A 15,723-nucleotide genomic window follows, 5' to 3' on the forward strand; every position below is an offset into this window, starting at 1 on the left:
TGACTTCTACATATTTAAATAATGTATAATACATTAAAACTGTTTTGAAGATATTACAAATTCCTCAGTTACATAGCTTTATAGTGATGAAAATTCTGTATATTTTTAAAACTAGCTACATAACGTGTGGACGGTTACAAATTCCTCAGTTACAGAGCTTTATAGTGATGAAAATTCTGTATTTCTTTTAACTAGCTACATGACGTGTGGACGATTAAGCCAAACTTTGTCAGTTCTGCTCAATTTTGTGCCTGAAATAGAAGGTATCTTCACCATGGAACACGTGTTGTTTGCTAACAAATGACTCTATCGAGAATGTAAATATGTTTAATTGCCAACAAGTTATATTTCGAAATGGATTTAGGTTGTAACTGGTTTTTGTTAATACTACTTATTAATTTCATTTGATTCACAGATTATGGGCATGCAACAGAGTAATACTTTATTAGGTAGAGTACTGACACTTTTAAATTTGAGCAGAATATTTGTTCCTAGTTATAGGACCATATTGTACCCTGGATCAGTTTTCACATCTGAAAAAAACATCACTGTTCCGGAGGAATTTTTGTACTTAAAAAAACCGCAGCACACACAGAGTGAGTGCTTTCATTTCCAAATGGAATGAGAAAATACATTAAAATTCTATTAAAGGGGTGGTTAGAGACTAAACTCTGAAACGAGTTCCATATTTCAACACTCTCTCCTACTCAAAAGTATAATACGCTGGTATAGTAGAAACTGCGCTCCATTGATACGGTAACTAGATCAGTGGCTTGTCTATCAGCGATACTTTCATGAGGAAATGAAGCTGAAACCCATGGCCCACATCCTTCTAGATTTTCGGTCTACTGATGTATGAGAGTTAAATTATTTGATTACTTTGTCGTTAAACAATAGTTCGACATTAATGGTGTTTCTTATTCACAAAACGCCTGTCAGGAAATATGTACTTCATGGTGTTACACGCTTTGGCATCACAGAAGCCGTGTTGTGGCATGGTGCAGAAATTAACCTGTAATAACTCATTACGCTGCGATCAGTTTCTGCGCGAATGTTGTCCTCTTCGTTTAAATCTCTTGGGCCTTGTCTTTCCGATGGGTCATGTCTCAAATTCTCTCTGTCTGTTTTATGGATATTGGTCACGTCACAAATCTTTGTTGTTAACCTCGAAGAATAGCCTCCTAACATTTATACATAAACTGCAGTCATTGATTGATCAACCTTTTCTCAGGCTACCCAAAACTGAAACTCAGATCTCTCCATTCCGTTGTGGAAGCGATGTACACAAGTTTGCACAAATGATTAACATGACGAATACCTTCATTTTGAAACATGTTTTATGAAGATTTGTCTTCAGAACGGTTGACACAGTCATTTAGCAACTTATGTTCCTTTTGTTCTAAAATAACCCCGACATCGACAAGAAAGCAAGAAAGCGTTTGATGTAAAGAATCTGTAAGTATTTTTGGCGACGTATTCCGTCTTTGCAACTAAAAGAAAGCCTGATTATTTTTTGCCATTCGTATGTGGCTTCTATTTATCTGTGAAGCGTCTTCAGTGCTCTGTAATACATGTTTGTTTTCTATATATAATAAGTGAGTTATTATTACAGATATGATACAGTTCTTCTGTAAGAAAGAAACAAACAAACAAACAAAAACAGAAAAATACACACACAGTAAAACGAGCACATACAAACAGACAGAGTGGACAGTGAAAGAGAAGTGAACAACTGAAATGTGATCGAAAAACGCCGAAAATCCGACATCCTGGTTTACGCAGACGAACGTGATATATCTCACATATAAATTAATAAGATAACAAATTACAAGTAGAAACATAGTAATTTAAGCTCGCGAAACTTGCGCTGCAAAAAGTTCCTGCCTAACAGCAAGAGGATGAAAAAAACTGCAATGTATTAACACATCTATAATTATTATGTAACGCAATTATTGTATACATCAAACAAACATGTATTACAAGACACTGAGGATGCTCCACAAATAAAAAGACTCGAATCGCATATGGGACAAAACAGACTTTCATTTACTCGCAACGACGGGGTACATCTCCAATAATACAGACGCGACTAAGAAACAACGGAATACACAACAAATGACTGTAGCGTCTAGAACAGCTCGGCCACACCGGAAGGTGTCCCATTCTTCCAGTCGTTTCGGGAGGCACATTAGTGTTACTCCTGGAGGTACGGTGTAGCAGCCATTGGGTTATGACTTCAGGTCACGGATGAGAGTGACTTAGGGAATGCAAACGGCACGAAGATTCGTTAAGGACATCCTGAATCGTCATGTCTTACCTCTCATGAGACAGTATCGTCGAGGCACGTATTAACAGGACATTGGTCGTCCCGACATTGAACATGCCGGACTGATGTGGAGGTAATCCCATGGCCACTAGGATTCGCACCTCTGTCACTGATGGCACACGTGTGTGACCAGCTCGGACGTCATCTCTGTGGCAATATCCAGGATATTAAGGACCAGTTACAAAAGTTGTGAGCCAGCGTGCCTGAGGATAGAGGAGATTTATGACACCCTTCTCAACTGAATCAGTACAGGTATACAGGTCAGAGGAGTTGGTCATATAGCCAGGTGGGCTCATATTACCAATATCTTTTTGAGTTTGACTTGATTTTTTAATCACTGAAATAACCTCAGATACCGCTCATTTCCTTCACTCCTTGTGGGTGCTTCGCACTTCTTATCTGGCAGCGTGTATCGTGATAGAATGAAGTCTTTCACGACCAGATGATGCTGATACTGCTAAACCTTTAGGGGTATAAGGTCGTGGTCCACGAAACTCTTCTGTTCCTAACGCGTCTTCCAGAACGGCGCTGATCTTCAGAAGCGTTGTCCCAGCATTTAGGCTCGCCAACTCAAGACCCAACGAAACAGCAACGCATCTGAAGATATCCAGCACAGTTCTGGACTAAACGTTAGGAACAGGAGAATTTCGTGAACCACAACCTTATGCCTCAATAGGCTTACCAGCGGCCGTGTGTACTGTATTCAGCAGCAGTGGAGGCGAGCAGGTGGTGGCCTTAGCATAGCTGACGATGATCCGTTGCAGGTGGCTGCCTGAAAGGAACTGTCTTCCACCTAATCTGTGGCCTGTTATATCGCTATCTCCTTGCTCCTCCGGCGTCGTACGAACGCAGCCACTGGGCACATTGTGTAATTATCGCCGTTTGTGGCGGCACCGCTAAATCTACTATAGCCATTGTCTGAAAGTCCATCGGTAGTAAATACAGAGGGGACCAAAAAAATGTATGCACTGTTTAAATGTCCATAACTGGCAAATTAATTGACGGAGTTGTCTGATCTTTGGTAGTGTAACAGTTTGTAGTTCCGGCAATCGCCACACAAGCGTTGTATTGCGTTGTTTTGTTTTGTCAGGTGACAGTCGCCAGATAGTCAATGTTTTGTTCTTAGTTGCACCTAGTTACTGGAGTAAACATGTCTGGCGCAAGGCTTACATTCGATGAAAGGAGCTCTGTTTTGAAGTGGTATTTTAAGTACCAAAACATTAACGAGGCTCAACGGCAATGACGAAATGAGTATCAAAAAAATCCACCGAAACATTTAACGATTCGTCGCATTCGAAACAAATTGAAGGCTGTGTTAAAGATGTACACAAACAACGATCTGGACGACCTGTAACAGTAACAATGGAGTGAGTCGCTCAAGTGTTCGGCGAATTTTGAAGACAGCAAAGTGGAAGTGCTACATCCCACGATTGTAACGCGCAATGAACGAGGACGACCCATATCGCAGAATGGAGTACTGCGAGTGGTTTACTAACATAGTGCGCAACGATGAAGAGTTTGAAGAGATGATTGTGTGGCCTGATGAGGCACAGTTCAACCTCAATGGTACAGTAAATCGCCACAAGTGCATCTACTGGACCGCCGAAAATCCGAACGTCGATGTAGACAAAGGAGTAAATGTGTGGTGTGGGTTGTCTTACCGGGGCTTGATCGTGTCATTCTCCTTTGACGGCACAGTTACCGGTGAGGTGTACCTTCAGAAGCTACAGACATCCGTTTTACCTGCCGCCCGATACTTGTATGGAGACGGAAGAGTTTACTTTCAACAAGATGGTGCCCCAGCCCACTACGAAAATCGTGTTAGGGCGTATCTCGACGAAAATCTACCAGGAAGATTGAGAGGCCGTAGAGGTGTTGTGGAGTACCCACCACGTTCCTCAGACCTAACTCCTCTGGACGTTTACTTGTGGGGAACACTAAAAGACGTCGTTTATCGACAAAATCCACTCACATTGGATGAACTTAGAGAACCCATCGTACATTCATGTGCAAGTATCCAATTGAACACGTTGCGCCGGCCGGGTTGGCCGAGAGGTTCTAGGCGCTTCAGTCTGGAACTGCGCGGCCGCTACGGTCGCAGGTTCGAATCCTGCCTCGGGCATGGATGTGTGTGATGTCATTAGGTGAGTTAGGTTGAAGTAGTTCCAAGTTCTAGGGGACTGATGACCTCACAAGTTAAGTCCCATAGTGCTCAGAGCCATTTGAACCATTTTTTTGAACACGTTGCAGTCAGTAGTTCGTGCTGCAGTTCGGTGGCATCGTTTGTGTGTGGGTGTTAATGGTGGCCATTTCGAACACCTACAGCGATATCTTTAAGCTACACTTTCACCAAAAATGAGACAACTCCGTCAATTAGTTTGCAAGTTATGGTCTTTAAAACAGTGGATACATTTCTTTGGCCCCCCTCTGTATATAAGGAAAACTGACGAATAAAGAAAAAGTCTTGATTATTACCTATACTTGAAAATGCATACAGACGCATAAGTGTTTATTTACATCCATTGTACGTAAAACGTACCATGATCCATGAATTTCATTATTGCGCTTGGTTAAACTGCAGTTCTGGAACGTGTTGCATTCCATGCTGTGTCCCGCCCTTGCCCGCAGGTGGCGAGCGGGAGGTACGACACGCGCGACGACTTCACGGTGGTGATGCAGCCCTTCTTCAAGGCGTTCAACACGCCCGCGGATCAGGAGCAGCGGCGGAAGGAGGCCATCGACATCTCCTTCCTGACGCACGACTGCTTCCACTTCAGCCAGAAGGGACACGCGCTAGGTAGGTGCTGCCACGACTTAGCTGTCAGGCCCATCCAGGTAGCAAAGGAAACACAAGCGTCGCTTCGTGCACGTGCCTCATAAATTGCACGTCTTTATTTGCACTTACCACTTCATTTTAGACTGCGTATAGCCTCCGCAAATTGCAGTAAACAAATGTGTCATTCAGCATTAGACATCTAACAGAATCTCTCAAGAGATTACACAGTTCGAACAATTTTCAGTCACGATAAACTCCATTGTTAGAACTGTGTTTTCATTTCTGGAACTTCTCTTTCAAGCGATGATGAAATGGCTAACAAATGTGTGCACATAGTTTCCTGAGAGTGCGCAACAGTCGTAAAAAAGAATCTGGTTTCGAGTCCCGATCCACCACGCAGTTTTACGTTGTAAGACATATTCGTTCCAACATTCAACCCGTTTCAAAAGGAACAGTAGCTCGATGACTGAACTTAATACACTCCTGGAAATTGAAATAAGAACATCGTGAATTCATTGTCCCAGGAAGGGGAAACTTTATTGACACATTCCTGGGGTCAGATACATCACATGATCACACTGACAGAACCACAGGCACATAGACACAGGCAACAGAGCATGCACAATGTCGGCACTAGTACAGTGTATATCCACCTTTCGCAGCAATGCAGGCTGCTATTCTCTCATGGAGACGATCGTAGAGATGCTGGATGTAGTCCTGTGGAACGGCTTGCCATGCCATTTCCACCTGGCGCCTCAGTTGGACCAGCGTTCGTGCTGGACGTGCAGACCGCGTGAGACGACGCTTCATCCAGTCCCAAACATGCTCAATGGGGACAGATCCGGAGATCTTGCTGGCCAGGGTAGCTGACTTACACTTTCTAGAGCACGTTGGGTGGCACGGGATACATGCGGACGTGCATTGTTCTGTTGGAACAGCAAGTTCCCTTGCCGGTCTAGGAATGGTAGAACGATGGGTTCGATGACGGTTTGGATGTACCGTGCACTATTCAGTGTCCCCTCGACGATCACCAGAGGTGTACGGCCAGTGTAGGAGATCGCTTCCCACACCATCATGCCGGGTGTTGGCCCTGTGTGCCTCGGTCGTATGCAGTCCTGATTGTGGTGCTCACCTGCACGGCGCCAAACACGCATACGACCATCATTGGCACCAAGGCAGAAGCGACTCTCATCGCTGAAGACGACACGTCTCCATTCGTCCCTCCATTCACGCCTGTCGCGACACCACTGGAGGCGGGCTGCACGATGATGGGGCGTGAGCGGAAGACGGCCTAACGGTGTGCGGGACCGTAGCCCAGCTTCATGGAGACGGTTGCGAATGGTCCTCGCCGATACCCCAGGAGCAACAGTGTCCCTAATTTGCTGGGAAGTGGCAGTGCGGCCCCCTACGGCACTGCGTAGGATCCTACGGTCTTGGCGTGCATCCGTGCGTCGCTGCGGTCCGGTCCCAGGTCGACGGGCATGTGCACCTTCCGCTGACCACTGGCGACTGTGGAGACCTCACGCCCCACGTGTGGAGCAATTCGGCGGTACGTCCACCCGGCCTCCCGCATGCCCACTATACGCCCTCGCTCAAAGTCCGTCAACTGCACATACGGTTCACGTCCACGCTGTCGCGGCATGCTACCAGTGTTAAAGACTGCGATGGAGCTCCGTATGCCACGGCAAACTGGCTGACACTGACGGCGGCGGTGCACAAATGCTGCGCAGCTAGCGCCATTCGACGGCCAACACCACGGTTCCTGGTGTGTCCGCTGTGCCGTGCGTGTGATCATTGCTTGTACAGCCCTCTCGCAGTGTCCGGAGCATGTATGGTGGGTCTGACACACCGGTGTCAATGTGTTCTTTTTTCCATTTCCAGGAGTGTAGAATGTATGCCGTCAGTTTTTAACATATTATCTACTCGTCGGTAAGGTAAGCGTCAAAACTTCGAAGACAGATCAACTGACTTATCAAAAGTGCATGTCATCTGATGTTATCTAGAATCATAAGTAGAAGGTTAAAACGAAATTTTTCTCCACATAACTGAAATATTCGTAGATGGCCTGGATCTTCATGAAGTGTGTGGTTTACAGTGAAAGTGATCGGTTCCAGTTTTTTTAAATATTTATTCTTCCGTTCGTAACAGCTGATCAAATCCATCACGACACATTGCAAAGAGCCCGAGCTGTGCGGAAATGTCTTCGTAAAACAACTGACTGGTTCACAAACCAAGAAACATAATTTTTCACAAGTTTATATCTTAGTGAAATAATATTCAAGTAACTAACATAGGTTACACTTCGAGATATCAGATCAAACCGCCCATCTCAGCAGCCTCGCTGCTTCCATATTTATATATTCTAAACAATGGATTGTCTCTTGGACGTTTATTACTTAACAATGACAACATATTTTAATCGTATTTACAATTAAAAGTTCCAAAGCTAAGATGTTCTGATTACAGATACAGAATAATACCTCTAAAATTACAGAATGAATAATATGTGAAATATATAATGTAAAAATGTTTTTAAATGTGAAAATTCCATCTCAATATGAGTACAATAATGAACTTTACAAAATTAATTAATACACGGTAATTACACAACGACTCACATTACTAACAATTGAAGCTAAGAGGGTAAAACAAAACAGAATTTGTAACAGATGCCTAGAATTTTATAATTAGGCGTATATCTGCTTACAACAATACGAGTTTAATTAATAAAGTCATTAAGACGGAATGGTCTTTACAGCTTTAATCCTAAATTTACATTTTACAATATGTGCCTTCATTTTTAAGCGACAGAATAACTTCTTGAATGAGTAAACTACATTCGTAAAAGTCCAATTAGTTGAATAATTACAGTTGGCGATTAATACCACATATTTTATTCCTACCATTTTCACTAATTCAAGTCATTCCCATTACTACAATCAATGCCACAGTTTGTTAAAATACATCGTCGTTTGTTTTATTTTGTATTAGTGTCTGCTAATTAGTCTCCAATTTAGTGTCATTTTTATGAAATTCACGAATCACCACAATACCAATCATTTTAAAGTGAGGTATTGTACTACACGATGTCAAGGAATCGAACTTTTCATGAAATCTTTGTATATTAGGTATATTATAAGTTGAAAATGTGAACACTTTCATCAAGTCACCTAATTAAGAACTAAAACCAACACGCTAAAACTCTGTCTGTCAGCTATCTTAGGGTCCTGTAAGAACAGGTACATCAAACAGAAAGTCTTAAACAGCCTTCGGTGAAATTAGAAGTAAAGGCAAGAGGTAGACTAAAACTCTGTCTGTCAGCTATCTTAGGCTCCTGTAAGAACAGGTACATTAAACAGAAAGTCTTAAACAGCCTTCGGTGAAATTGGAAGTAAAGGCAAGAGGTAGACGTAGAGTAATGAGCAGCAGATAGATGGAAAGAGAAAGCAGCTGCATGATGACGTGACATAAGAAAAAATTGGAGTCGATATGGAAACTCGCGTAGGTGATGCAATTCATAGTCCGAGTTTCACAGATACTGCAACGCTTCATTCAAATCAGATTGAAGAAGTGGATAACATTCCTTCCGAATTTCTAACATTGGTATGGGGAGTGTCACCCATACAACTATTCAAGTTGGTTTTTAGAATCTTTGAGACTGGAGATGTAATACCAAACTTTTGGAAAAATGTATTTCATACAATCCCGAAGATTTCAAGGATAGATAACATCTCCATCTACATCTACACCATACTACACAAACCACCTAATGGTGTGTGACGGAAGGTAAGCCGGCCAGAGTGGCCGAGCGGTTCTATGCGCTTCAATCTGGAACCGCGCGACCGCTACGATCGCAGGTTCGAATCTTGCCTCGGGCATGGATGTGTGTGATGTACTTAGATTAGTTAGGTTTAAGTAGTTCTAAGTTCTAGGGGACTGATGACCTCAGAAGTTAAGTCCCTTAGTGCTCAGAGCCATTTGAACCATTTGAAATAAAGGTACTTTTGTACCACAAACTGAGCCCTCCAACCCTGTTCCTCTCGCGAATGGGAAGAATGATTGTTGGTAAGCCTCTGTATTAGCTCTATTTTCTCGAATTTTCTCCTAATGGTCATTCCATGAGAGGAATGTAGGGGAAGTAACATGCTCTTCCGTAATTGCAGTGGTAAATCTCTTCGTCATGCACAACGCCTCTCTTCTAACGATTGCCAATGGAGTTTGTTAACCATCTCCGTAACGCTCTCGCGCCGACTAAGCGATCCCCTGACGAAGCATGCCTTCTCTATCAGTCCTATCTGGCAAAGAACCCAGGTAGATGAACAGTGCTCAAGAATCGGTCGATCAAACACCTTATAAGCCATTTCTTTCATGGACGATTTACGTCTCCTGAAGATTCTTCCTACGAATCTGAGTCTGGCATCTGATTTTCGCACTATATAGTAAATAATAAATTACCAAAGAAGAAATATACAAAACAAAAGACATAAAAATAAGAGACATTCAACTCAAAATTTTTATGTGGTCGCTCTGGATAACGTGATAACTATCGCTCAATCTGTCAGCTTGACAGTTCATACATCCAAGTTGCTGGCAATCACAATGTACAGAGAAACGGACAAGAAAATTGAAGATCTCTTGGGTGATGATCAGACAGCCTTTAGAAAAGATAAATGTACAAGAGAGACAGTTCTGACGTTGCGCTTCATTATGGCATAAGGTCTTCAGAAAAATCGTGACACATTCGTAGAATTCGAGGGTCTAGAAAAAGTGTTTGACAGTGTAACATGGTGAAAGACGTTCGTAGGTCTGAGGGAAATATGTATAAGCTATAGGGAAGAACTGATCATATACAATATGGACAGAAACCGAGAGGGATCGCTATGAATGAAAGACCAAGAACGAAGTGCTCGAATTAAAAAGGGTGTAACGCCACTACTGTTCTAACTATACTTCGCAGAACCAATAATAAACGGAAGTTTCAGGAGTGGGATTAAAATTCAAGGTGAAAGAGTATCAATGATACGATTCCCTAATGACATTGCTATCCCCAGTGAAAGTGAAGAGAAGTTATAGGGCACGTTGAATGAAGTGAACAGTGTGATGAGTACAGAATATAGTTTGAGAATAAACCAAAAAAAGGAGAAAGTTATGAGAGGCAGCTTAAAGGAGATAAGCGAAAATCTTAATATCAGAAATGGAGATCAAAAGTAGAGAAAGAGAAAATTGAACATGACGGACGAAGTAAAAAGCAGACTAGCAAGGGTGAAGAGGGCATTCCAGGCCAAAAGAAGTCGAGATTATAAAAAATCAGCCTTAATTTGAGGAAGAAATTTTCAGACTATATGAAAATGCAGGCTTTCTCGGCTACTCTCGAAGATGGCAAGTCAGAAACTTGATGAAACGTCACTGGAGAACAACACATTGACTCGGCTGTCAATCCGAGAAGATTTTATCATCTTTCAGAATATGTGTTTGCAATAGAGCACTGATTATAGGTAAATCACGGACTGTGAAAAAGGAGGAAAAGAAAAGAATCGAAGCGTCTGGGATTTAATGTTACAGAAGGGCGTTGAAACTTATGTGGTCGGGGGGGGGGGGGGGTGTTATAATATTCTCCACTTACACGATACTGCAGTGCCTGTGTCATTCTGACTGTCCAAAAGGAACAGGCACTGCAGCGACTACAACCACTATGAAATTATGATATAAATGTATTCGCAATTACGAATATGGACAACCGTCAGCTGTTCAGTGGAATGGCGACAGTGAAAATTTGTGCCGGACCGGGCCTGGAATAAGGATATCCTCCTTATCACGAGCGGTCGCCCTACCATTTGGCTTTTAATGCACAAGTCACTGCCAGGCCCAAACTTCCATATGTCGTCAACCATGAGTCTACAGCTTGTACTCGTTCATCCATTTCGTATATTCCCCTATTTCTAAAATAATTAGGGGAAGTGGCAACAAAACGACTATTCACGTTGGTGTGTAGAATATATGAGTCTGGCGACACACCATCTGACTTTCGGAAAAGCATCATCCACACAATTCCGAAGACGGCAAGAGCTGACAAGTGCGAGAATTATCGCACAATCAGCTTAGCAGCTCATGCATCGAAGCTGCTTACAAGAATAATATACAGAAGAATGGAAAAGAAAATTGATAATGCGCTAGGTGACGATCAGTTTGGCTTTAGGAAAAGTAAAGGAACGAGAGAGGCCATTCTGACGTTTCGACTAATAATGGAAGCAAGGCTAAAGAAAAATCAAGACACGTTCATAGGAAAAAGCGTTCGACAATATAAAATGGTGCAAGCTGTTCGAGATTCTGAAAAAAGTAGGGGTAGCTATAGGGAGAGACGGGTCATATACAATATGTACAACAACCAAGAGGGAATAATAAGAGTGGACGATCAAGAACGAAGTGCTCGTATTAAGAAGGGGGTAAGACAAGGCTATAGCCTTTCGCCCCTACTCTTCTATCTGTACATCGAGGAAGCAATGATGAAAATAAAAGAAAGGTTCAGGTGTGGAATTAAAATACAAGGTGAAAGGATATCAATGATACGATTCGCTGATGACATTGCTACCCTGAGTAAAAGTGAAGAAGAATTAAATGATCTGCTGAACGGAATGAACAGTCTAATGAGTACACAGTATGGTCTGAGAGTAAATCGGAGAAAGACGAAGGTAATGAGAAGTAGTAGAAATGAGAACAGCGAGAAGCTTAACATCAGGATTGATGGTCACGAAGTCAATGAAGTTAAGGAATTCTGCTACCTAGGCAGTAAAATAACCCATGACGGACGGAGCAAGGAGGACATCAAAAGCAGACTCGCTATGGCAAGAAAGGCATTTGTGGCCAAGAGAAGTTTACTAATATCAAATACCGGCCTTAATTTGAGGAATAAATTTCTGAGGAATGAGGGAATGACTTCCATGGTACTAGAGGGAGCTGTAAAGGGCAAAAACTGTAGAGGAAGACAGAGATTGGAATACGTCAAGCAAATAATTGAGGACGTAGGTTGCAAGTGCTACTCTGAGATGAAGAGGTTAGCACAGGGAAGGAATTCGTGGCGGGCCGCATCAAACCAGTCAGTAGACTGATGACAAAAAAAAAAATATTCCCCTACAGGTGAGACTTTTTGCTTGAAAACCCTTTGCCCGGTGCTGGCGAATAAATATGGTATTTATTCGCGGTCATTGGGCAAGAGACTTTCAAGTAAAAATGTCTCACCTGTAGGGGAATATACAAAATGGATGAACGAGTACAAGTTGGAGACTCATGGTTGACGACATATGGAAGTTTGGGTCTGGCAGTGACTTGTGCATTAAAAGCCAAATGGTAGGGCGACCGCTCGTGATAAGGGGGAAATCCTTATTCCAGGCCCGGTAGGATAGTTGATATCTGGAAGGGACGAAACAGCGAGGTCATCAGTCCCATCGGACGAGGGAAGGGTGGAGAAGGAAATCGGCTGTGCTCTTTCAAACGAACCATTCCGGCAATTACCTGGAGCAATTTAGGGAAATCACGAAAAACCTAAATCAGGATGGCCGGACGCGGGTTTGGACCGTCGTCCTCTCGAATGTGAGTCCATCGTGCTAACCACTGCACCACCTCGCTCGGTCGAGTCCGGGTCCGGCATAGATTTTGATTCTCGCCATTCTATTCTACAGCGGATGATTGTCCATAATCGCAGTTTCGAATACATTTAAAGTTCTCTACTGATTTCTATCTGACTATAGCATGTGCTTCTCAGTTTGTGGCTCTATGGTATTCACAGTTCTATAACTAATTAATCTGCAGTATTTCTTTCAGGCAAGCTAAAAGACATCACGGTTAAACCTCTCTATAAGAACAGTGGCGTCATACAAGTCATTATTTAGTTAGTTACATGTTCCATCCATCACTGAAGGATTCTTTTATCGAAAGGATGTGGAAAGAGTCAGTTTACAGGATGTGTGTACCTGATTAGTCTTATAACATCAATGAAGACATTACCATTTTATTCCTACACTTAAAGAATTATTATTTTTTAATGGTTACCAATTTATTAGTAGAAATTCTTCAGTAGCATGGAAGGAGTGACCGGAGGAGAAATGATTTTATATTAGATTTAAAACTTGCTTCGCTAGCCGTCAGACATTTTATGTCATTGGACAAATGATAAAAAATTTTATTGCTGCATATTGTCACGTTGTGCCAGAAACATCTCTTCTCTCCAGTCCTATTCAACACCTCCTCATTAGTTATGTCATCTATCCATCTAATCTTCAGCATTCTTCTGTAGCACCACATTTTGAAAGCTTCTATTCTTTTATTGTCCAAACTATTTATCGTCCATGTTTCACTTCCGTACATGGCTACACTCCATACAAATACTTTAAGAAACGACTTCCCGACACTTAAATCAATACTCGACGTTAACAATTTTCTCTTCTTCAGAAACGCTTTCCTTCCCATTGCCAGTCTACATTTTATATCCTCTCTACTTCGACCATCATCAGTTATTTTGCTCCCCAAATCGCAAAACTCCTTTACTACTTTAAGTGTCTCATTTCCTAATCTAATACTCACAACATCACCCGACTTAATTCGACTACATTCCATTATCTTCGTTTTGCTTTTGTTGATGTCCATCTAATATCCTCCTTTCAAGACACTATCCATTCTGTTCAACTGCTCCTCCAAGTCCTTTGCTGTCTCTGACAGAATTACAATGTCATCGGCGAACCTCAAAGTTTTTATTTCTTCTCCATGGATTTTAATACCTTCTTCGAATTTTTCTTTTGTTTCCTTCACTGCTTGCTCAACATAGATTGAATAACATCGGGGAGAGGCTACAACCCTGTCTCACTCCCTTCCCAACCACTGCTTCCTTTTCATGTCACTCAACTCTTATAACTGCCATTTGGTTTCTATACAAATTGTAAATAGCTTTTCGCTACATATATTTTACCCCTGTCACCTCCAGAATTTGAAAGAGAGTATTCCAGTCAACACTGTCAAAAGCTTTCTCTAAGTCTACAAATGCTAGAAACGTACGTTTGCCTTTCCTTAATCTAGCTTCTAAGATAAGCCGTAGGGTCAGTATTGCCTCACGTGTTCCAATGTTTCTACGGAATCCAAACTGATCTTCCCCAAGGTCGGCTTCTACTAGTTTTTCTATTCGTCTGTAAAGAATTCGCGTTAGTATTTTGCAGCCGTGACTTATTAAACTGATAGTTCGCTAATTTTCACATTGTCAACACCTGCTTTCTTTGGAATTGGAATTATTATATTCTTCTTGAAGTCTGAGGTTATTTCGCCTGTCTCATACACCTTGCTCACCAGGTGGTAGAGTTTTGTCAGGGCTGGCTCTCCCAAGGCCGTCAGTAGTTGTAATGGAATGTTGTCTACTCCTGGGGCCTTCTTTCGACTCAGGTCTTTCAGTGCTCTGTCAAACTCTTCACGCAGTATCATATCTCCCATTTGATCTTCATCTATATCCTCTTCCATTTCCATAAAATTGTCCTCAAGTACATCACCCTTGTATAGACCCTGTACATACTCCTTCCACCTGTCTGCTTTCCCTACTTTGCTTAGGACTGGGTTTCCATCTGAGCTCTTGATATTCATACAAGTGGTTCTCTTTTGTCCAAAGGTCTCTTTAATTTTCCTGTAAGCAGTATCTATCTTACCCCTAGTGAGATAAGACTGTACATCCTTACATTTATACTGTAGCCATCCCTGCTTAGCGATTTTGCACTTCCTGTCGATCTTATTTTTGAGACGTACGTACTCTTTTTGGCCTGTTCATTTACTGCATTTTTATATTTTCTCTTTTCATCAATTAAATTCAGTATCTCTGCTGTTACCCAAGGATTTCTACTAGCCCTCTTCTTTTTACCTACTTGATCCTCTGCTGCCTTCACTACTTCATCCCTCAAAGCCACCCATCCTTCTTCTACTGTATTTCTTTCCCCCATTCCTGTCAATTGTTCCTTACGCTCTGTACAACCACTGGTTTAGTCAGTTTATCCAGGTCCCATCGCCTTAAATTCGCACCTTTTTGCAGTTTCTTCAGTTTTAATCTACAGTTCATAACCAGTTCTTACAATTTAAAACCTGGTTCCTAAATCTCTGTCTTACCATTATATAATCTATCTGAAAACTGTCAGTATCTCCAGGGTTCTTCCATGTATACAACCTTCTTTTATGATTCTTGAACCAAGTGTTAGCTATGATTATGTTATGCTCTATGCAAAATTCTACCTGTCGGCTTCCTCTTTCATTTCTTAGTCCCAATCCATATTCACCTACTACGTTTCCCTCTCTCCCTTTTCCTACTACCGATTTCCAGTCCCCCATGACTATTAAATTTTCGTCTCACCTTCACTATATGAATAATTTCTTTTATTTCATCATACATTTCTTCAATTTCTTCGTCATCTGCAGAGGTAGTTGGTATATAAGTTTGTACTACTGTAGTAGGCGTGGGCTTCGTGTCTATCTCGGCCACAATAATGCGTTCACTTGCTGTTTGTAGTAGCTTACCCGCCCTCCTATTTTTTTATTCATTATTAAACCTACTCCTGCATTACCCCTATTTGACTTTCTATTTATAACCCTGTATTCGCCT

General features: G+C 42.0%; 1 protein-coding gene across 2 annotated transcripts in view; it reads left to right on the forward strand.

Annotated features, from left to right (window-relative positions):
- LOC126312349 (phospholipase B1, membrane-associated-like) overlaps positions 1 to 15,723 on the forward strand; it is a 226,390-nt gene that overhangs the window by 128,528 nt on the left and 82,139 nt on the right. For both annotated transcript variants that reach the window (XM_049992240.1, XM_049992241.1), the window contains one exon: positions 4,955 to 5,123. In XM_049992240.1, the coding sequence (XP_049848197.1) occupies positions 4,955 to 5,123 (169 nt within the window). The remainder of the gene's footprint in view (positions 1 to 4,954; positions 5,124 to 15,723) is intronic.

The sequence above is a fragment of the Schistocerca gregaria genome, chromosome 1 (genome assembly GCF_023897955.1).
Source record: "Schistocerca gregaria isolate iqSchGreg1 chromosome 1, iqSchGreg1.2, whole genome shotgun sequence".
Lineage (NCBI taxonomy): Eukaryota > Metazoa > Arthropoda > Insecta > Orthoptera > Acrididae > Schistocerca > Schistocerca gregaria.